The 21,975-nt window shown below is 45.0% G+C and overlaps 1 protein-coding gene across 3 annotated transcripts in view; it reads left to right on the top strand.

The window, feature by feature from the left end:
* Positions 1-18,465, top strand: part of znrf3 (zinc and ring finger 3) — a 315,203-nt gene extending 296,738 nt beyond the window's left edge. For all 3 annotated transcript variants that reach the window (XM_033043094.1, XM_033043093.1, XM_033043092.1), the window contains one exon: positions 18,354-18,465. In XM_033043094.1, coding sequence (XP_032898985.1) covers positions 18,354-18,409 — 56 coding nt within the window. In that variant the 3' untranslated portion in view covers positions 18,410-18,465. The remainder of the gene's footprint in view (positions 1-18,353) is intronic.
* The last annotated feature ends 3,510 nt before the right edge of the window (positions 18,466-21,975 follow it).

The raw sequence follows: 21,975 nt of genomic DNA, 5'->3' as shown, positions 1-21,975 counted from the left end.
GACCCTTCTTCAGACTGATGTGGGGGGAGGGGAGGGGCAGGAAGAAGAAAGGAAGAGGTGGAGACAGTAGGCTGTGGGAGAGCTGGGAAGGGGAAGGAGGGAGAAAGCAAGGACTACCTGAAATTGGAGAGGTCAATGCTCAAACCGCTGGGGTGTAAACTGCCCAAGCGAAATATGAGGTGCTGCTCCTCCAATTTGCAGTGGGACTCACTCTGGCCATGGAGGAGGCCCAGGACAGAAAGGTCAGATTTGGAATGGGAGGGGGAGTTGAAGTGCTGAGCCATCGGGAGAAGGGACGAACTGACCAGGGATTTCCCTGATCAATTCGTCTCTTCTCACTCAAACCACCCCCTCCTCTGGTACTTTCCCTTGCAACCGCAGGAAATGCTACACTTGTCGCTTTACCACCACCCTCGACTCCATCCAAGGACCCAAGCAGTCTTTCCAGGTGAGGCAGAGGTTCACCTGCACCTCCCCCAACCTCATCTATTGCATCAGCTATTCCAGGTGTCAACTGCTCTGCATCGGCGAGACCAAGCGTAGACTTGGCGATCGTTTTGCGCAACACCTCTGCTCAGTTCACAATAACCAACCTGATCTCCCGGTGGCTCAGCACTTCAACTCCTCCTCCCATTCCGAATCCGACCTTTCTTTTCCTGGGCCTCCTCCATGGCCATAGTAAGTCCCACTGCAAATTGGAGGAGCAGCACCTCATATTTCGTTAGGGTAGGGTAGTACTGGGGTAGTGGTATGAACATTGACTTCTCCAATTTCAGGTAGTCCTTGCTTTCTCCCTCCTTCCCCTTCCCTTCCCAGTAACTCGTGAAGTTTTTTCAACAGTGTGAAAAATTTCCAAGAGTAATAAAATACTCGTGATGAAGTACCACAATTTTTTTTTTAAGCTCGGGAGAGCTCTTGGGTGAACTCGCATCGTGGGACTGGGGCTTAAGTTAACTGATTGCCATAAGTCCCATTGCCGCCACTTATTCCCAATAACCCATTCTCCCTCACACGCCCATTATCACCACTGATTGTCCTGCCACCCACTGACACTGCCTCAATTGACTGCAGTCAGTTTATCCACCAACATATTTGTGAGGCGTGGGAGGAAACTGGAGGGGACTCGTCATTGTGTGTGTGTGCATCGTGACAGCAGGAAGCATACGGTCAAAGTGGGGAGAGGCCAGTTTTTCCCGCTGAAGCCAGGAAGTTGTTCTTCACATAACCATATATAACCATATAACAATTACAGCACGGAAACAGGCCATCTCGGCCCTACAAGTCCGTGCCGAACAACTTTTTTCCCTTAGTCCCACCTGCCTGCACTCATACCATAACCCTCCATTCCCTTCTCATCCATATGCCTATCCAATTTATTTTTAAATGATACCAACGAACCTGCCTCCACCACTTCCACTTGAAGCTCATTCCACACCGCTACCACTCTCTGAGTAAAGAAGTTCCCCCTCATGTTACCCCTAAACTTCTGTCCCTTAATTCTGAAGTCATGTCCTCTTGTTTGAATCTTCCCTATTCTCAAAGGGAAAAGCTGATCCACATCAACTCTGTCTATCCCTCTCATCATTTTAAAGACCTCTATCAAGTCCCCCCTTAACCTTCTGCACTCCAGAGAATAAAGACCTAACTTATTCAACCTTTCTCTGTAACTTAGTTGTTGAAACCCAAGCAACATTCTAGTAAATCTCCTCTGTACTCTCTCTATTTTGTTGACATCCTTCCTATAATTGGGCGACCAAAATTGTACACCATACACCAGATTTGGTCTCACCAATGCCATGTACAATTTTAACATTACATCCCAACTTCTATACTCATAAGGCGTGATAAGGGCATTATTAGACTATTGGATAGGGAGGCAGAGACAGCAGCTTTCCCGGAACCATTCAGTAAGGCAGTTTGTGGGGGAAGGGGATGGGCTGAGCCTGTGAGCTTTCTTAAAGATAATACGACACAATGGGCCAAATGGACCCCCCTTAAGCACACATGTCTTCAAATGATCCTTTCAGTGCAGCACTCCAGGCCAAGCAACAATGAAATATAAACGTTTCACCACAGCAACTGCTTTTGAAGATTCTCCTACGGATAAACTAACTTGCGTTAGACCCATCAAATAATGTTCTATCTTTATATATTATGGAGTCATCGTGTCGTGCAACACAAAAACAGGCCCTTCGACTAAACTTGTCCATTCCGACCAAGATACCTCATCTACAGTAGCCCTGCCTTCTTGCGTTTGGCCCATATCCCGCTAAACATATCTTATCCATGTACTTGTCATGTTAAATTGCACGAATGCAGGCTCACTGACAGATCAAACTACAAAAAGGATGGGCAATAGCAATGTGAATGTCCTTAAAGCTTGGGTGGTGATGCATTAGAGGAAGCGAGCCTTGTATCACAATCCGCATTCTGCTCACAATCCTATCTTCATTTCCCTGTCACTGACCTCTCTTATCCTCCTACACTACTTAACTACATGGTCATTATTTTGTGAAGATAATGTTGACATGATATTTTCTTGTAAAATGATAAGATATTGTGGGGGAGGAAGATTGTTTTTATTTTCTGAAGGCCAGACATCAATCATTGTCAGACTGATCTACTAGAACGGAGATGTGACTATTCCGAGTACTTTTAACTCTCACTGCATCCAAAGCACTGATGTAGTCTGTGTAAAGGCCAATGCAGGATGAGGATTTTTAGTTTAGTTTTGTTTAGAGATACAGCGCAGAAAAAGGATCTTCGGGCCACCAAGTTCACACTGACCAGCGATCCTTGGTTTCCTCCCAAAAGCGTACAGGTTTGTCAGTTAATTGGCTTGGTATAAGTGTAAAACGTTCTTAGTGACAATAGATAATAGGTGCAGGAGAAGGCCATTCGGCCCTTCGAGCCAGCACCGTCATTCAATGTGATCATGGCTGATCATTCCCAATCAGTACCCCATTCCTGCCTTCTCCCCATATGCCCTGGCTCCGCTATCTTTAAGAGCCCTATCTAGCTCTCTCTTGAAAGCATCCAGAGAACCGGCCTCCACCGCCCTCTGAGGCAGAGAATTCCACAGACGCACAACTCTCTGTGAGAAAAAGTGTTTCCACGTCTCCGTTCTAAATGGCTTACTCCTTATTCTTAAACTGTGGCCCCTGGTTCTGGACTCCCCCAATTGTCCCTAGTGTGTGTAGGGAAAACAAAAAAAATTGACTAATACTATCCTAGGGACAATTTACATTTATACCAAGCCAATTAACCTACAAACCTGTATGTCTTTGGAGTGTGGGAGGAAACCGTAGGTTATTGGTCAGTGCGGACTCGGTGGGCCGAAGGGCCTGTTTCCGTGCTGTTTCTCTAAAAGTAAAACTGATACTATCCTACACACACTAGGGACAATTATTTTTTTTACCAAGCCAATTAACCTACAGTTTAAACCTGGTCTTCTTTGGAGTGTGGAAGGAAACTGAAGGTCTCGGTGAAAACACACACAGGTCATGGGGAGAACGTACAAACTCCGTACAGACGCACCCATAGTCAGGATCGAACCCGCTGTAAGGCCGTAACTCTACTGCTGCGCCACTGTGCTGCCCATTTACTCCTTGATTTTCTGGAGTGGTGGAACTTATGAGCAGAGCAGCAAGGTCCTACCCAGTTCTAGCAGGATCCTAGTCTTGTGAGCTGTTTCTAATCCTGACAGTTCGCAAGTCTAAATGCAGCAGTGAACAGATCCCATAAGGCAGAAGATGCCTGCAGCCCCGCAGCAGCTGGCTAATCCATCCCACTGGTCTGCTAAATGCTCGGCCCTGTGTGTGCTTGGCCAATTGTCGCCTGGAGAGAACTTGTATAGACTGGTCAATGAAGGGTTGGGAGGCCCAAGCAACCAAATGTGAAGACATTCAAGGTTCCTCTCCACATGCTTTCTCCGTCTGCCACTCAAGCCTGGTCAGATCAAAAACAGAAAAGATGCTGAAACAAGTGAAAAATAAGATGCTCAAAACAGTTGCATTTAAGAAATAGCTTCAGCAATGTGTTTGTCAGCAGAGACCTTGTGGAGTGCAGGCTCATAGCTCAGTATCCAGCCTCATGGACCAGGCTGTTCCTGCAAGTAACTGACTTTAGGAGCAGGGGAAGCGATATCTACCGAAACACTCCTGTGCTTTTCCAGTTATCCATTTCCTTATGATGTAGGGTGGTGCCATTTGTCCCATCAAGTCAATGCAGACCATCATGCAATCGCATTCCGTCAATTTTAAGAGTGTGGTATTTGAGTAATGCATACAGTAGAGATCTTGAGTCCTGAATAGAAGCACAAAAGTGTTTTGGTGGATATCACTTCCCCAGCATCCTTCACCCATCCTACCCGCCAGCTACTGAAATAGCCACGATTGAGGCATGTGCAGCGTTTGGACGATTTTATGTTTAGTACGGCTGTTTGACGATTATACACCAAGAAGCAACATTTGTTTTTTTACAATAAGTGATTACGATACAATACGATAGAACTTTATTTATCCCAGGAGGGAAATTGACCTGCCAACAGTCATAAAACATGAAACATTAAAATAATGTGACGAGCGGAAAGGATTGGGGATGTGCGAAGATATGGGTTGGGGGGGCACAAGAGGGACAGAAGGGGAGGAGTTGTACAGTTTGATAGACACAGGGAAGAAGGATCTCCTGTGGCGTTCTGTATTGCATCTTGGTGGAACCAGTCTGTAGCTGTATTGTTCTTGATGCTCCACAGTTTATAGACAATAGGTGCAGGAGTAGGTCATTCGGCCCTTTGAGCCAGCACCGCCATTCAATGTGATCATGGCTGATCATCCCCAATCAGTACCCCGTTCCTGCCTTCTCCCCATATCCCCTGACTCCGCTATCTTTAAGAGCCCTATCTAGCTCTCTCTTGAAAGAGAGGACCATCCTCCCCTCCAAGACCACCTCCCATAGTCCAACTCCGCCCCCAGGATGGAGCCAGCCATCCTGATGAGCTTGTTAATCCTGTTGCCGTCCGCAGCCTTCACCCTGCTGCCCCAGCACATGACAGCGAAGAAGATGGCATTGGCTAACACTGATTGATAGACGTGCCGCAGACGTTGAAGGAGCGGAGCCTTCTCAAAAAGTACAGCTGGCTCTATTTCATTTCAAAAGTAATCCACTGGCACTGCAGCACTTTGGAAGAATGCCTTTGGCCCAGGGCAGCTTCAAACAGTCAACGAATACATGGAATTAATTGAGAATATATTGATTATCTCTTAAGGCACCAGCACCGGTTTATTTCTGTAAGTCCTCACAAAGCTGTCATCCTGAAATCTCCAAAGTACTGTGCATTTAACTTACTGCTGTCTAGACATGTTTTTGGTGTAAGACAAGTCTTCAGTGTGCTCTCAATGAACTTTCAAATCATTCAATGTCAGATTTACAACCTGGTGAAATTGGAAAGCAAGCATGAGAGCCAAAGAGTGTGAATTGTCATAGACTGACGCATACACTACAATAACAACTGCAGGGTGCTTACTGTAGCAGGGTGTGGTTGGTTTGCACCAACACTACAGCATATTAAATTAAAAGCACATTATAGAATGAACCAATATCTCTTATTGTTTTACTTAGTGTAGAGGTTCCAACTCATTGTGCTCCTTTACTGATTTGTTTTTTTGACATTTTCCTTGCTTTTATCTGGGTGTGAAGGATACTGGTGACATAGTATGTATTATCCATAAAGTTTTCCTGGGAGTGTGAAGATTTCATTAAATGGTGTGGTGATGCAGTTACTGATGGACCAGATGAGAAAGTGTCAGAAAGTGTCAACATCCATGAGGCCAGTCTACAGATAACTAGACTGAATTGATTTGAGCACAAGACCTGTGGCCCACTTTGCCTGGATCATTGCTTTCCCTGAATACATTTAGGATTTGTTCTCAGGAAGACTGTCAAGAGCTGCGATCCTAACAGCTAAATCGAAAATTATGCCCCTGTCACACTTGGGAAACCTGAACGGAAACCTCTGGAGACCCAAGGTTTCCGTGCGGTTCCCGGAGATTCTTGTCAGTCTCCCTACCTGCTTCCACTACCTGCAACCTCCGGGAACCGCACGGAATCCTTGGGTGGGGCGCAAAGTCTCCAGAGGTTTCCGTTCAGGTTTCTAAGTGGGACAGGAGCATAAGGGTTATTGATTGGGGACGATCAGCCACGATCACAATGAATGGTGGTGCTGGCTCGAAGGGCCGAATGGCCTCCTCCTGCACCTATTTTCTATGTTTCTATGAAAACAATTGGAGGTCAACAGAGAGCATTTTTATAAGCTGCACATAAATTGGTCATTTGAATGGCCTGTGAATGCATATTAAAATGTTTCGAAGGGCCAAAGAGTGCAGGAAATGTGGAAAAATGTTGAAAAGGCCGATTGAGAAAAAAAGAGATATTGATAGTGTATTCCTCGGAAGAGATGGTGGAAAGAATCACCAAAGTGGTGACCAAATGGATAAGGAGTGGAGGGGATAGAGATAATGAGACAGGGTTTCTGGCTGCAGTGGTTATGATGAGCCAATAATAGTTTCCATTGAAAATCTTAAAAGCAAAATGGTGAAGATTGGATGTTAAGTTATAGAGAAGTACAGGTTTTTTTCTGATAGGTTAATCCATCGTACAGTTCAGTGATTTTTTAGAGCTATACAGCATGGAAATGGACCCTTCGGCCCAACTTGCCCATGCCAGCAAGATGCCCCACCGATACTAGTACCACCTGATCATGTTTTTTACCACTATCCCTCTAAACTTTTCTTAGCCATGTCCTTGTCCAAATGTCTTTTAAATATCGTTATAGTACCTGCTTCAACTGCCTCATCTGGCAGCTCGTTCCATATACCCACCACCCTCCGAGTGAGAAAGTTCCTATCCTCGGGTTCCTATTAAATCTCTCCCCACTCAAAGTAAACCTATGTCCTCCAGTTGCTGATTCTGCTACTCCAAATATAGAATATAGAGTATTGAACGGCACAGCACAAGGACAGGCCCTTCAGCTCACAATCTGCAGAACATGATGTATCATGTATCGAGCACGTCTCCCGACATTCCCTGCATATTAATATGCGTCACCGTGGCGACGAAGCTCGGGCCTTCAAGTCCTGGCAACATTCTTGTAAATCTTCTCCGCACCCGTTGCAGCTTAACAACATCCTTCCTATACAAGGGTGACCAATACTGAACACAATATTCCAAATGTGGCCTCACTTTCTTGTACAAATGAACAATAACATCCCAACGTTTACACTCAATATCCTGACTGATGAAGGCCGATGTACCAAAAGCCTTTTTGACCTGTGATGTCACTTTCAAGGAGTTATGTACTGCACTCCCAGATCCCTCTCCTCTATAACCTGCCATTCACTATGAAGGTCCTGCCTGGTAAGACTTCCCAAAATGCAACACCTTGCACTTATCTGCATTAAACTCTATTAACCTTTCCTCAGCCCACGCCCAGACTGAGTCCGGCTGTAATTTTTGATAACCATCTTCGCTCTCGGTGATATCACTCGCCTTAGTGTCATCTGCAAACTTACTAATCATTACATCTATATTCTTACCACAATCATTGATTTAAGCCACCAACAGCAATGGGCCCAGTAGTGATCCCTGAGGCACTCTACTAATCACAGGCCTCCAGTCCAAAATACTTCCACCATCGCCTTCTGCTTCCTTCCATGAATCTTCCTCTATATTAAACTAGTTGTTACTACCCTTTCTTCTCATCCCTTTCTTAAAAGTAAACCACCTTGAATTTTTCAGGTATTAAATTCCATCTGTCACTTGCTTGCCCACTCTAAGCCTACTGCAGCTGATTGGTATTAACCTCGCTGTTTGTCCCATCCCAAGTTTGGTATTGCTGGTAAATCTTCAAATTGTTATGCTTTTTTAAATGTTACTATTTATCCCAACTTCATGCTGTGTCTTCTTTTCTTTTATATCCTTGGGTTTATTTGTTATCCCAGCTGATATATACTTGGATTACAAATCCAAACTCGTACACCACTTTTGTTAACCAGCCTTTTGCTTGGGACTTAGTCAAACACTTTCTTAACCATATATAACCATATAACAATTACAGCACGGAAACAGGCCATCTCGGCCCTACAAGTCCGTGCCGAACAACTTTTTTCCCTTAGTCCCACCTGCCTGCACTCATACCATAACCCTCCATTCCCTTCTCATCCATATGCCTATCCAATTTATTTTTAAATGATACCAACGAACCTGCCGCCACCACTTCCACTGGAAGCTCATTCCACACCGCTACCACTCTCTGAGTAAAGAAGATCCCCCTCATGTTACCCCTAAACTTCTGTCCCTTAATTCTGAAGTCATGTCCTCTTGTTTGAATCTTCCCTATTCTCAAAGGGAAAAGCTTGATCACATCAACTCTGTCTATCCCTCTCATCATTTTAAAGACCTCTATCAAGTCCCCCCTTAACCTTCTGCGCTCCAGAGAATAAAGACCTAACTTATTCAACCTATCTCTGTAACTTAGTTGCTGAAACCCAGGCAACATTCTAGTAAATCTCCTCTGTACTCTCTCTATTTTGTTGACATCCTCCCTATAATTGGGCGACCAAAATTGTACCCCATACTCCAGAATTGGTCTCACCAATGCCTTGTACAATTTTAACATTACATCCCAGCTTCTATACTTAAAACCCACATAGATTGCTTCTCCTTCATCAATTTGTTCTCCTGCTAATATATCAAAAGGTTTGTTTGAGTGAACTGCAGCGCGTGCAGCCTTTCCTTAATTGGCCCTTGTCCATCATCAGTATGAAGCTGACACGTGTTATCAGCAGTGTCCTTGCCGTTCTTCTTGAATCCATGCCATACATTTTCCACTTCCCAGTCAGCTGGAACATCCCCAGCATCTGGGAAAGATTGGAATATTACGGCAAGCCCTTTGATTATCTCCATAGATGTTGCTGCATCCGCTGAGTTTCTCCAGCACTTTTGTCTACCTTAGACAGGTACATGCCTAGGACAGGTTTGGAGGGAGATGGGCCAAACGTAGGCAGTTGGGACTGGTGTAGCTGGGACATGTGGGACAGTGTGGGCAAGTTGGGCCGAACGGCCTGTTTCCATGCTGTATCTATGACTACACAGAACAATGAAATCCTTATGGGCCTGTCCCACTTAGGCAACTTTTTAGGCAACTTCGCAAGCCCCACCTGTGGAAAACTCTGCCCTTCCAACCTTGACCTCCCTGGTCCTCTTGCAGCACACAGAATAGAAACAGGAGTCGGTGATCCACCATCCTGAGGGACTGCGTAAGATTTGAACACAACTAATTAACAATTTTTCTCTGATCTTCATCTGTTTCATTCAACAACTGAAGATGCTTTACTTCCAATGGAGCATTCAGGAGGTGAACCTGTAACCTGTACCCATTGCCTCTACCATTTGATTTGGGGCTGTGCTCTCCCCAAATAGAGAGAACCAACCCTTGTTTAAAACAAGAACCTCCCTGGCATCAATACTCACCAGATAGACACACCTGTCTAAAGCTGTTTTACATAACATGCACCCTTAGAACACTTATTGTTGTGCAAATTTGAAGCTTGTGTTTAGTTTATTTATTGATGAGCAGAGCCACAGGTTGACACGTGAAATAAAATATTTAGAAAGCTATGATTAGCCTTATGGGCCTGTCCCACTTAGGACGACTTTTTAGGCAGCTGCAGGAGACTATGCAGTCGCCACATGTTTGCGGGTGGTTGCCGGGGAGTCACCTTCATGGTCGTGAGGAGTTCCCGCATTCTGGGAACTAGTAGCAGCCTCATTATGGTCGCCGCAAATTTTTCAATGCGAAGACCAGAATGAAGCCGCCATGGAGAGTAGCGAGAATTCTCGTGCCGTAGGTGGGGCGCCAGGAGGTCCTAGTGGGTCACCAGGAGGTCAAAGGTTCTCGTAGGTTGTAGCCAGTGTTGACCAGTGAATTTCATTTGCTCATTGGGAAAAAAAACGTAAGCAGTAGTTTTCAGAACCAAGGATAACTGACCGGTAATGCTTCACAGCCGTGTATCTCTGCCTTCTGTCTTCACTCTATCCCCCTCTCCCCTTCCCTCACGTCCCCCCCCCCCCCCCCCTTTTAAGGACTTTCCGTACACTCTGCTTTAGCTGTCTTAATTACAGCGCCAACCTTCCTGTTCATCGCGGTGTGTGGCTCTATGACCTTGGCTTTGCACCATGTGAATTTCACTCAGACAGCGCTCCCCCCGCTTGCCCTGTCCCCCGCCTGCGTAAGGGGCTGGTGAAAGAAGCGATGTGTGTGTGTGTGTGTGTGTGTGTTTTTCAGGCGACTGCCGGCAACTTAACAGTCGCCTAAAAAATGGCCTAAGTGGGACAGGCCCATTACAGTGCGTGCTTACCGAGTTACTTTGTGCTTCATTGACAACATGACTCGTGAATATCTAAATACACCAGACAGCTACTCAGAAACTACCAAGTGGCTGTGGAACATTTTGATAAACGGAATGTTATGTAGCAGGTGGGTATTGACTTCATGAAGTGGGGTGGACTACACAGAGCTGCAAAGATTTTCCATATTTTGTACGGAAATGCGATAAGAATACGGTTGTACAGTTCTGCGTTGTTAAATGCGGATTTTTTTAGAAGTCCGTATTTAACAACGCTAAATCGACCATAGATAATTGTAACAACGTAACGAGGTGCAGCGGACAGGTGGGAGCGGCCGGGATGGGCCCGACTTCCTGTTTCGTTGGCATGCCACTCATCAAGGGGTGGTGGCCCGGTGGGGCTGACTTGGGATCCTGCTGCTTGGAAAATGCAGGGATGTGGGGGGTCATGCTGTACCTCTGGGGATTGCAACAGATTAAATCTATTGGTGTTTTGGGTTTCAAGATCTGGATGATTGTTTTTATGGCCGTTGGTCTGCCGCGGTGCTTGGGGTCTCTCTGTCGTTCTTTCTCGCTCTCTCTCTCTCCCTCCCCTCTCTCTCTCCTTCCCTCTCTCCCCTCTCTCTCTCCCTCTCTCGTTGTGTCTCTCTGTCTTTCGGTCTATCCCTACCTCCCTGTCTCTCTCCCGCGCGCTCTCTCTCCCACTCCCCATCTCGTCTCTCTCTCTCTCTCTCTCGCTCTCTCATTCCCTCTCTCTCACCCTCTCGCCTTCGCATTCCCAGAATCATTTGGCGTTTTGCGGGGACGGCTGCACCTGCGGTTCATTCCTGTTGGGGGGGGGGGGGGAGCCCTGGCCCGTGGCGGCTCCTGGTCCGTTCCTTCTGCGGGTGCCGCCTGGCCCGCTGAGTTCTTCCAGCACTCTGTTTTTTGTTTGGCTCTGGAGTTCAAGGTGGACACAGGGGGCTGGGATGGCTCAGCGGGACGGGCAGCGGCTCTGGGGAGTGGTTGGCGTTTCGGGTCGAGACCCTTCTTCAGACAATCACAAGTACTCTCACCGACGAGAGTTCAGTTCAGTCTGAAGAAGGGTCTTCTCTCCAGAGTCGCTGCCTGTCCCGCTGAGTTACTCCAGCTTTATGTCTAACTTCAATTTCAGAGTTAAATACAAACACAGAATGCTGGTGGAACTCAGTGGGCTAGGCGGAATCTGTGGAGGGAATGGATTAGGAGTTGTTTCGGGCCAGGGTTCTTCTTCAATAGGAAAGAACTGCAGATCAGGCATGATATTCATCCGATTTAATCGGAATTCCGATTTTTTTGTTTTCCTGTTTGTCAATTTTTTGTGCCCGATTATTTGGCGGCCAATCAACTGCTGTCTCTAAGGGGGTTGCGTCCAATCACCGACCAGCTTCCCTTAAAATTCCCGTCCAATCAACCGCTGTCTCCAAGGGCATTGTGTCCAATCACATAATGCGCGGGTCACTCTGCGGCCAATCAGACGCAGTCTCCGAGGGGCGTTGCGACCAATCACCGACCAGCTTCCCTTACTGACGCAGACAATGGCTGCAGCCAGCAGAGAGAGAGAGAGAGAGAGAGAGAGAGAGAGGCAAGAAAGCAGCTATGACATGTAATACACAATAAACTGTATTACAAATACATAATAAACAAGTTATGCATTCTTGTACTCTTACATGGGTATGACCGCATATTTTTTAAAAAATCAGCAAAATAGCACCGCGTAAAAATACTGATTTCCTCAGCAAAATACTGATTTTCAGGTACTAGAATATTGAAATGCTCTGACAAAACTTGGCAGCTCTGACGACATGCCCATTTCGTGCCTATGGTTCAGAGGTGGAGATGGTTGAGAGCTTCATCTTCTTAGCTATGAATAGCACTAACAATCTGTCCTGATTCAATCGTATGGACGTTATGACCAAGAAAGCACACCATCACTTCTACTTCCTCAGAAAATTATGCATTTCTCCAACGACTCTTTTTAGTTTCTACAGATGCATCCTATATGAATGCATCGCAACTTGGTATGCCATTTGCTCTGGCCAAGACTGCAAGAAATTACAAAAAGTAATGAAGGCAGCCCAGTCTATCATGCAAACTATCCTTCCCCTCTCACCCATATTATCTGCAACTCTACTTCACGCTGTCTCGGGAAACAGCCAACAAAATCAATGACCACTCGCACCCCGGTGGCCCGAAGGTCGGAAGGCACAGTAATCCCCTCCACCCCTCACCACCTCCTCCCTATCATCACCACCTCCTCCCCCTCCCGCAGAGTCGCCGACATACTCCACCCTGGAAGCGACAGTAGGTGAGCAGGGAGGGAGCCCCATGGTGACCGAGGGGGCACACTGAAACACAAAGTGCTGGAGAACTCAGCCGACTGAATCAGTCTGAGGGAGGGTCTCGATATCACCCCTCTGTGTTCTCCGGAGACCCTGACCCACTGAATTACACCAGCACTTTGTGTCCTTTTGATGTGTGAAGAAGAGCTCGCTGGAGCACCTTGCTTGTCGGGAGTGGGGTCGGAAACTGGGGCTCTAAACAGCCGGGAAGATGGTGGGAGCCGGGGATGGGACGGCAGGTCATTCCGTTCACATTCAGTTTACATCTTATATTGATTTTATTTGAGTTTCTGGCACTCTGTGGTGCTTTGGAGACACAGGAGGGGAGTTATTAGCAGACCAGTTTGTGTTTTGTCCTTTCATTATCACATGACCTCTGTTAGTCCAGATAAACGGTTAATCCAGAAAGGCTCTGGAACTGAGGGTGCCGGAAATTGAGTGTTCAACCTGTATAATAATCAACCAAAACCAAGGTGTATTGCATTAAGCAAATTCCTGTGCTGTAGTTGTAATCCAGCCAAGACTAGTTAAATTACCATAGTAATTTTGAGGATCAAGTAAAATTACCCATATTTAGTGCTCCATGTTTAGTGCTTCACCATTACTACAATTGGCTGTTGTTGCTGGCAGTTCCCAGGAAGTTTTGGTTGATGAATGATGATTTGCCACAGCCAATATATTGTCGTGAATGTCATATATTGTTTACTTTACTATCTGTTGAAGTAAGAATGTCATTGTTCTATCGGGGGCATATGACAATCTTGACTCTTGACCTGAAAGTGTTGTGTGACCTCCTGGTCACATCCAAAATGCCAGTGGCAGATGTGCCCCCAGAATCAGTCTGGTGAGCCTCTGTAATGCGTGGCAGTGCTTAGCACATTTGTGAGACATTAGCATGTAGTGTACAGTATGCTTTTGAAGATTGCAGGCTGTAATTGGGAACAGAGCTACAACTGCCCTTCAGCAGTCTGGAAAGAAAAAAAAATCAGTCAAACTTAAATATGCATTTGTTAAAAATTTAAATCAAGAAAAAAATGTGAAGATGAAGGGAGCTGCAGAGAGCAGCAATACAGTAATGTGCTGCAGTAGACTTCAAATAAATAACATATGACATGCTGATCCACATTCATATTATTGTGCAGAACCATTCCACCTTTTTGATTACATTTGTCGATTCTCCAATTTTATTTCCCCTCTCTTCCCTAAAGATGCTGATCTCACTGAGATATTTTGAGTGAATGAAAATCAAACAGGGTAGTAGCTGGAAATTTAAAATAGGAACAGGGCAAGCTGCAAATGCTGAGCATGTCTGGCAGCATCTGAGGAGAGAAAATAGAGTTGATGTTTCTGGTCAAAGATCCTTCATCAGAAAATAAGTTAAGAAGGGGGGGGGGGGGGGGGGGGGGGGGGGGGGGGTGGAGAGAACAAGGTGACAATCCATGATACGTTGGAGACGAGGTGACACAATTCTTTCAGTTGTCCAGTTATTGAATGAATCAGGGCTAATAAAGGGGAGACAAAGCTGGAGCCATGAGTTGCAGAAAGAACAGTTGCTGGAAATATCAGGCAAAAGGGATTGCTGGAAACACTCAACAGTTCACCTAGCATCTGTGATTAAAACTGAATTACAGGTAGTTGACTGGCCGGTTCTGACCCACACAGCAAACTGTTGAATTCCCCCCTGGTGGATATATAGAATGTGCTGCCAGAGGGGGTAGTTGAGGCAAATACAACATTTAAAAGACAATTCCATAGGTACATGGATAGGAAAGGTTGAGAGGGATATGGGCCAAACGCATGCAGATGGGGCCAGCTTAAATGGGCCATCATAGTCAACATGGCTGAGTTGGGCCAAAAGATCTGTTTTTGTGCTATGTGGCTCCATGACCAAGACTTGCAAAGACCGCAGATGAGGATACAGGTTCTTCTTCAAGCTTGAGGTGTTTTGCTGGGAATGGACAGGAGAATTATAGTCATCGATGACTGAAAGCTCAGGGTCATCGTTGTGGAGTGAACAGAGGAATCTTCAAAGCACTCACCCAATCGCCAAGTAGAACAGCAACATTGTGAACACCGATTGAAATACACTGAGGGGGATGGATGATAGAGATGTACCAGCAAACCAGAGAGGCATAAGAAGAACAGTTGCTTCAGAATGGTGAAGGAGAGGAGGAGGCAAGATGAAGGTGTCAAGAGTCAAGTGTTTTATTATTGTACGTGCCAAAATGGAATAATTAAATTAGTATTTGCAGCAGCATAACAGGTTTGTAAGCACAATACTCAATCGATAGTATAATATCACTGCATTGTTCAGTTGCTGCAGGAAGGAGAAGAGCCAGGTTGGAGTTCCCAAAGTGAGGGTGAGAGATGGAGCAATAGGCAACTTCGATGGTGGTATAGCAGTGGTCGAGGGTCTTTGACCCTCTGGTGCTGTAGAACATGTTCTAGTGGTATGTTGGGAATTATTTCTTTAAGAGGGCCTTGTTGAAATCTTCGGCTATGTTAGGAAGGGTGTTGGGGTATGCTGTCTGGTGGTTGATGGCCACAGCGTGCAGCTCTTCCAAGACCAGACAGACGTCTGCCTGGGGTGATATGTAGACCTCGGTCAGGATGATGTAGGTGAATTCCCTCGGGAGGTTGAAGGGATGGCACTTCACTGGCAGAAGTTCCAGGTGTGGACAGTAGGAGATAGACGGGACTGCTACATCTGAGCACCACCAAGAGTTGACCATGACATAGACACCACAGCCTCTCTTGCCCTGATGTCTCAGCTTGGTCCATGCTATGAATGGAGAAACTAGCTGGGGAGCTGGGTGTGAGCCATGTCTCTGTGAAACAGAGCACACTGCATTCATTCCCTCATCCCTCTTAGGTAAAACAAAAACAGGAACTTGCTCAATTTTATTGGAGTAGGTGGTTTGCAGGCAAGGTGGGATGCTTTTAAACGTGTGATGACAATAGTTCAATGCATGTATGTTCCTGTCAGAGCAAAGGGCAGGGCAGGTTGGCATAAGGATACTTGGGTGGTGGATGACGTTTCGGATCGAGACCGTTCTTAGAGAAAACAATCCAAGTCTATCCAACCTCTCCTTGTAGCTGAAACTCTCTAATCCAGGCAGCATTCTGGTTAACCTCCTCTGCACCAATCCTCTTTAAAGCCCCCACATCAATCCTGTAATTGGGTGACCACAACTGTACTGTACTAACCTACATCTTATAGTGGTGAACCCAGATAAAGTGGATGGGATTGTAGATAGGGAAGAGGGTTATCAAATAATACAACAGGACCTTGATCAGTTGGGCAAGTGGGCTAAGGAATGGTTAACAGTTTATTGGAGATGTGTGAGGTGTTGCATTTTGAGAAGTCAAACCAGGGCAGGACCTTCACAGTGAGGGACAGGGCTCTGGGGAGTGTTGTAGAGCAGAAGGAGTGCAGGTACATAGTTCATTGAAGGTGGCATCACAGGTAGGTGGTCAAGAAGGTTTTCAGCACATGGCCTTCATCAGTGTTGAGTGTAGAAGTTAGGTGTTATTTTACAGTTGAAGAGGCCATATTTGGAGTATTGTGTTCAACTGATCACAACTGCTACAGGAAAGATATTGTTAAGCTGGTAAGAGTGCAGAGAAGATTTACAATGATGCTCGGACTTGAAGTCCTGAGCTATAAGCAGAGGTTGTGCAGGCTCGTACTTTATTCCTTTGTGCACAGGAGGATGAGGGGTGATCTTAAAGAGGTGTATAAGGTCACAAGGGGAATAGATAGAGTAGATGTACAGTATTTTACCTAGAGTAGGGGAATCAAGAACCAGAGGACATGGGTTTAAGGTGAGAATGGAAAGATTTAACCGGAACCTGAGAGACAACTTTTTCATACAGAGGGTGGTAATATATGGAGTGAACTGCCGGGGGGGGATAGTTGAGGCAAGCACTGTAATAACATTTAAAATACATTTGGACAGGCACATGGATAGGAAAGGTTTAGAGAGATATGGGCCAAACGCTGTTGGGACTGTTGTAGATGGGTCTAATTGGTCGACATGGCAAGTTTTGCAGAAAGGCCTGTTTCCATTCCCTATGGTTCTATGACTCTAAAGCAGGGTGTCAGACTGACGACACTGATTTCATCCAAATAAGTTCAGAACTGTTATGTTTGATCCTTTGTGCTCTTGTGATGCTGGCAAAATGGCGCCACGATTCAGCATTACCTGAGATATACCAGGGATAAGATGGACAAGATCGCACTTGCTGAAAGCTATAGAAAGCTTGATGGGCCAAATGGCCTCCATCTATGTTTCATTTTGAAACTGTGATTTGAACCCTGGGTTGCCAGCTGACCACATTTCCTACGTCAGTGCTTGAGCAATCGTCTCTTTGTCTTCATTCAAAGCGATTAAGTTGGAGTGGACTGTGCGGTCAGTTCCCTCCAGGGCAGAAAGTTTTGTTAGTTAGTTTAGTTTATTGTCACGTGGACCGAGGTACAGTGAAAAGCTTTTGTTGCGTGCTATCCACTCAGCAGAGAGACAATACATGATTACAATCGATCCATTTGCAGTGTATGGATACATGATAAGGGAATAACGTCTAGTGCAAGGTAAAGCCAGAAACCTCCATGAGGGGAGTGGGTGAGGGGAGAACAGGGGTGGCTAGGATGCGACTCATCATTGATTATGCTGCTGGCCTTGCCGAGGCAACGTGAGGTATAAATGGAGTCAATGAAGGGAGGATGGTTTGTGTGATGGTCTGGGCTGCGTCCAATTCCTTGCAGTCTTGGGTGGAGCTGTTCCCAAACTAAGGTGTGATGCATCCTGATAAAATGCTTTCTATGGTGCATCTGTAGAAGTTGGTGAGAGTTGTAGGGGACATGCCGAACTTCCTAAGCTTTCTAATGAAGTAGAAGTGTTGGTGTGCTTTCTTTGTCCATGATTCCATATGGGTTGTCCAGGAGAGGTTGTTGGTGATATTGACTCCTAAGAATTTGAAGTTTTCAACCATCTCTCCGCCAGCACCGTCAATGCACACTGGGGCATGTGTACCACTTCGCTTCTTGAAGTCGATCACTATCTCCTTTGTCTTACTGTCATTGAGAGAAAGGTCATTGTCTCGACACCAGGACACGAGGTTCTCGATCTCCTTCCTATGGTCCGTCTCATCATTATTTGATATCTGGCCCACAATGGTGGTGTCGTTTTGATGTAAACAAACTCTTTCCATCTGGGCCCTTGTTAAATCTGGAGCAGCCATCCTCATCGGCCTGGATGCATTGAATTCCCAATGTTAACAGTGGTGAGACATTTGGTTCCAGCTATTGATCAGCCCGTACTTTGTGTTTGATCTCCATTGGCAATTGTTACAGCAGCAAAGTTGACAATTTGCTTTGCTGGGAATCTGACCTTTTTGTCACTTGGCCCTTGTCAAATGTATACCAAATAATAATGATAGCGTCATGATTATAACATAGAATGGATAACAGCAATTGCATTCAAACAATGAAAAACAAAATTAATTTGTATGCCTGAATTTTAGAAGCTTACCGTTGTAATTGAGAGTTTGTTCCTCTTTGCTAATCATGTTCTTTTTCTTATTTCTGTAGGGTCAGGACCATCTCTGATGCTAGAGAAAGATTTTGGCACTGAACAGAACATCTGATTTTATATATATATGTGTGTAAATAAGTACGGAGATACGGGAAGCAATGAATAAAACTCCAAACCCAGTCCTTAACCGACTGTTTTAGCTTTGACAAACACCCACATCAGTGGTAATATGGAGAAAAACACCAAATCTGATGCAACTTCCCTGATCCAACTTCTCAGTTCATGCTGCTTGTCTTGTGAGATCAAGATCTGCTGTTATTTAAACCCTGCTGACCTTTGTTACAAGGCAACAAAGCTACTGTTGTCAAGGAACATCAGGAATAAACTTTGATCTGTTGTCCAAGGGATTTTTGAGCCTTCTGCATGCTCAGGATTACAGTTGCCTTAGTAAATCAGCAATATGAAATGTAAGGGGAGAAAACAAGAGAGGGGGAACATGAAGAGGCAGAAAAGGGGGGGAAATTATTTGAGGGGGGGAAGCAAGTTGGGGAAAGGGCAGGGGTGGAGGGGGGGGGGGGGGGGATTGGGGTTGGTTGGGGGTGGGAAGGAAGCAACAGCCATTGTATGGCTTTGACTGAATGTTTTTCACTGTGCTGCATGGAGTGAACCAGACAAGCTTATAACAAGCACTCATGGAGGCCATGGAATGGGCTGAATGATAATACACCAGTGTATGTTTTGATCATCCATATTGAAAGGCACCACAGTTGAGTTTTATGTACACAATAATGCCTTCACTGCCTGACCGCCTCGTTGGGTACTTAAGGCACTATTTTATATTTGTAGCACTTAAAAGATTTGTCTGAAATTTCTTGTAAAGAATTGTAAAATGGTCAAGAGTTCTCTCCGTCATTACCAGTTTTTTCTAACGTGTTAAAAAGGCTAGAAATTGTCTGTGTATATTCTGTATATGTATAGCGGCACATTTCATTTATGGAAATATGTTCTCAGAATATTTATTTACTAATATATTTATCTTAAGCCATGTCTTATGTGGAGAGTGTATGACATTATGAAATAATCATTGGAGAAATCACTAACATGGGACCTTGTAAATACATGATAATTGCACACAAAGATTAAATATTCTCTGACCAAAAACTGATTTTAAATTTTAGTACTATACAGTTTTGTAATAAAAAATGTACAAATGTCATGCGAAAAATACAGTTTTATCAAGTAAAGCATTACTGGTGATTTCTTGTGGCTTCACATCAGAACTTGATGTTTTTATTTTGCTGATGTTAATTCCTAAATGCTGAGGTCAAAATGAAAATGGAAATGAGCATATATTGTAGCTAGGTAAACAAAAATGCTGGAGAAACTCAGCGGGTGAAGCAGCATCTATGGAGCGAAGGAATAGGTGACGTTTCGGGTCGAGACCTGTCGTCAGACAGTATATATCGTAGCTAAATGTTCAGTTGTGAATTATCAGCCGTGGTTCAATTGGGAGCATCGCTTCTAAGTATTATTCATAGATAATCACTGCGTTAACCTACCCTGAGACCTAGAAGAACAGTACAGCACAGGATAGAAACAAAGCCTGGAGTAACTCAGCGGGTCAGGCAGCATCTCTGGAGAAAAGGAACAGGTGATGTTTCGGGTCTTCAGACTGGTCTCAGGAACACAGGAACAGTCTCTTCGGCCCACAATGTCCATGCCAAACATGATGTCAAGTTAAACTAATCTCAGTCTGCATGTGATTCACATCCCTCCATTCTCTTTATACGCATGGGCCTGTCTAAATGTGCCTCTTAAACGTCATTGCCGTTTCTGCCTCCACCACTACCTCTGGCAGAGCATTCCCGGCACACCACTCTATGTGGAAACAACTTACCCTGCACATCTAAAGGTTGCCCCTCACACCTTAAAGCTGTGCCCTCTAGATCTTTACATTTCTATCTTTGGAAAAAAGTTTCTGTCTGTCTACCTAAAGAAAACAATTCAAGTCTGTCCAGCCTCTCCTTATAGTAATGGCCCCTTAATCCAGAGAACATTTTGGTTAACTCCTGCACCTTCTCCAAAGCCTCCCCAACCTCACTGTAATGGGGCGACCAGAACTACACACGGTACTCCAAAAGTGGCCTAACCAAAGTCCTGCAAACAGCTTCATGACTTGCTGACTCTTATACATAATGCCCAATTCTCAATTAAGTTGATCATGCTGTTCAAATTGGTCAAGCCTGTAGGGCAAATGGCAAACATAGAAATGTGCATCAAATCTAGGCAGAATCTTGAGTTGTGAAAGGTGTTCCATAAAAGCAAGTTTTTGGCTTGGAAATTCATTCATACAAATCTGACAAAATAAATGAGGCTGAATATTAGCTTAATGTTCATGGCAATATTGTGTTCATTTTTGGAGTTGGTGGTACGTTAAGAAATGAACCTACTCATATTCAGGTAAGATTCTCTGCCTCAGAGAGCAGTGGAGGCATGTTCTCTGGATGCTTTCAAGAGAGAACTAGATAGGGCTCTTAAAAATAGCAGAGTCAGGGGATATGGGGAGAAGGCAGGAGATTGGGGATGATCATCCATGATTACATTGAATGGCGGTGCTGGCTCGAAGGGCAGAATGGCCTACTCCTGCACCTATTGTCTATTTGTTATTCTCCGAAGCAGGTTTGACTGGCATAAAATTCCCCCCAAAGGTGGTATGTGTTGTCCACATGCAAAATGTGTTTGTCATGAGTTTCAACTTCGCTGAACTAAAAAATAGTTAATGTTTGACCTGAGAACAACCAATAATTATAGAGACTATTTTCCCTGAAACAGTGACATTTCAGGTGCCAGCATTCAAACACTACACATCATTCTCTCAGAGATCTCAGACTTTTAATTGCCTCAAATATAACCTCACGTGCCTACACTGCTTTTCTCATGCAACTCAGGGCCATGCCCACTGACACCATGTTTTGGAAAACATGATTGAACTGGATGAGGTGTGGAGGAGATTCATTGTGGTGTTGCGGGGGCTAGTAAGTGTTAACAATTAAGGAAGATTGAAGAGGCTGGGATTATTGTTATAGGAATAGTTCAGGAGAATTGCCGAGTTTTCCTACCAATCTCTTCCACATCCCAAGTGTGTTGCTCATTGCCACATTGTGACATCATCCAAGCTCAATGCTTATAGAGAGGAAATGCTGTCTCATCTTCTTTCAGCCCCATGGAATAGAGATTGGGCATAGGCAAGTGCACATGTTGCCGGCTCTCCAATAATATAGAACCTACTTAGTGTCCTTGCAGGAATCTCCTTGGCATCTCCATGCCAAGAGGATCTGGTTGCAGCCCTGGAGAGTTTCAGTCGTCCTTTTGCACATATGGGTAGTATTCTTCAATAGCACATATAGGTCCCTCTGACCTACAATCCCAGAAGCATAATTCCCATTATTGTCATCTCTTAATTAGGTAGCAACACTTTCCTATAACTGGAAGAGTGTTGTGTGATTTATGAGGTGCCTATTCAGGGGGTGCGTGTATGCATCATACCTGGTGGACCATGTGCCAAGACAGGAAGATGCTGCAAGCACAGCAATCGAGAACAGGAGGGTGAAACAGACACATCTTAGGGTAACAAGCAGCCGCAAGGCCAGAAAATTGGTGTGGAGCTCCTTCAAAATG

This window comes from Amblyraja radiata, chromosome 25 (genome assembly GCF_010909765.2).
Source record: "Amblyraja radiata isolate CabotCenter1 chromosome 25, sAmbRad1.1.pri, whole genome shotgun sequence".
NCBI classification, from domain to species: Eukaryota; Metazoa; Chordata; class Chondrichthyes; order Rajiformes; family Rajidae; genus Amblyraja; species Amblyraja radiata.
The sequence above is the reverse complement of the archived record's forward strand: the minus strand, read 5'-3'. Positions and strand labels throughout refer to the sequence as shown.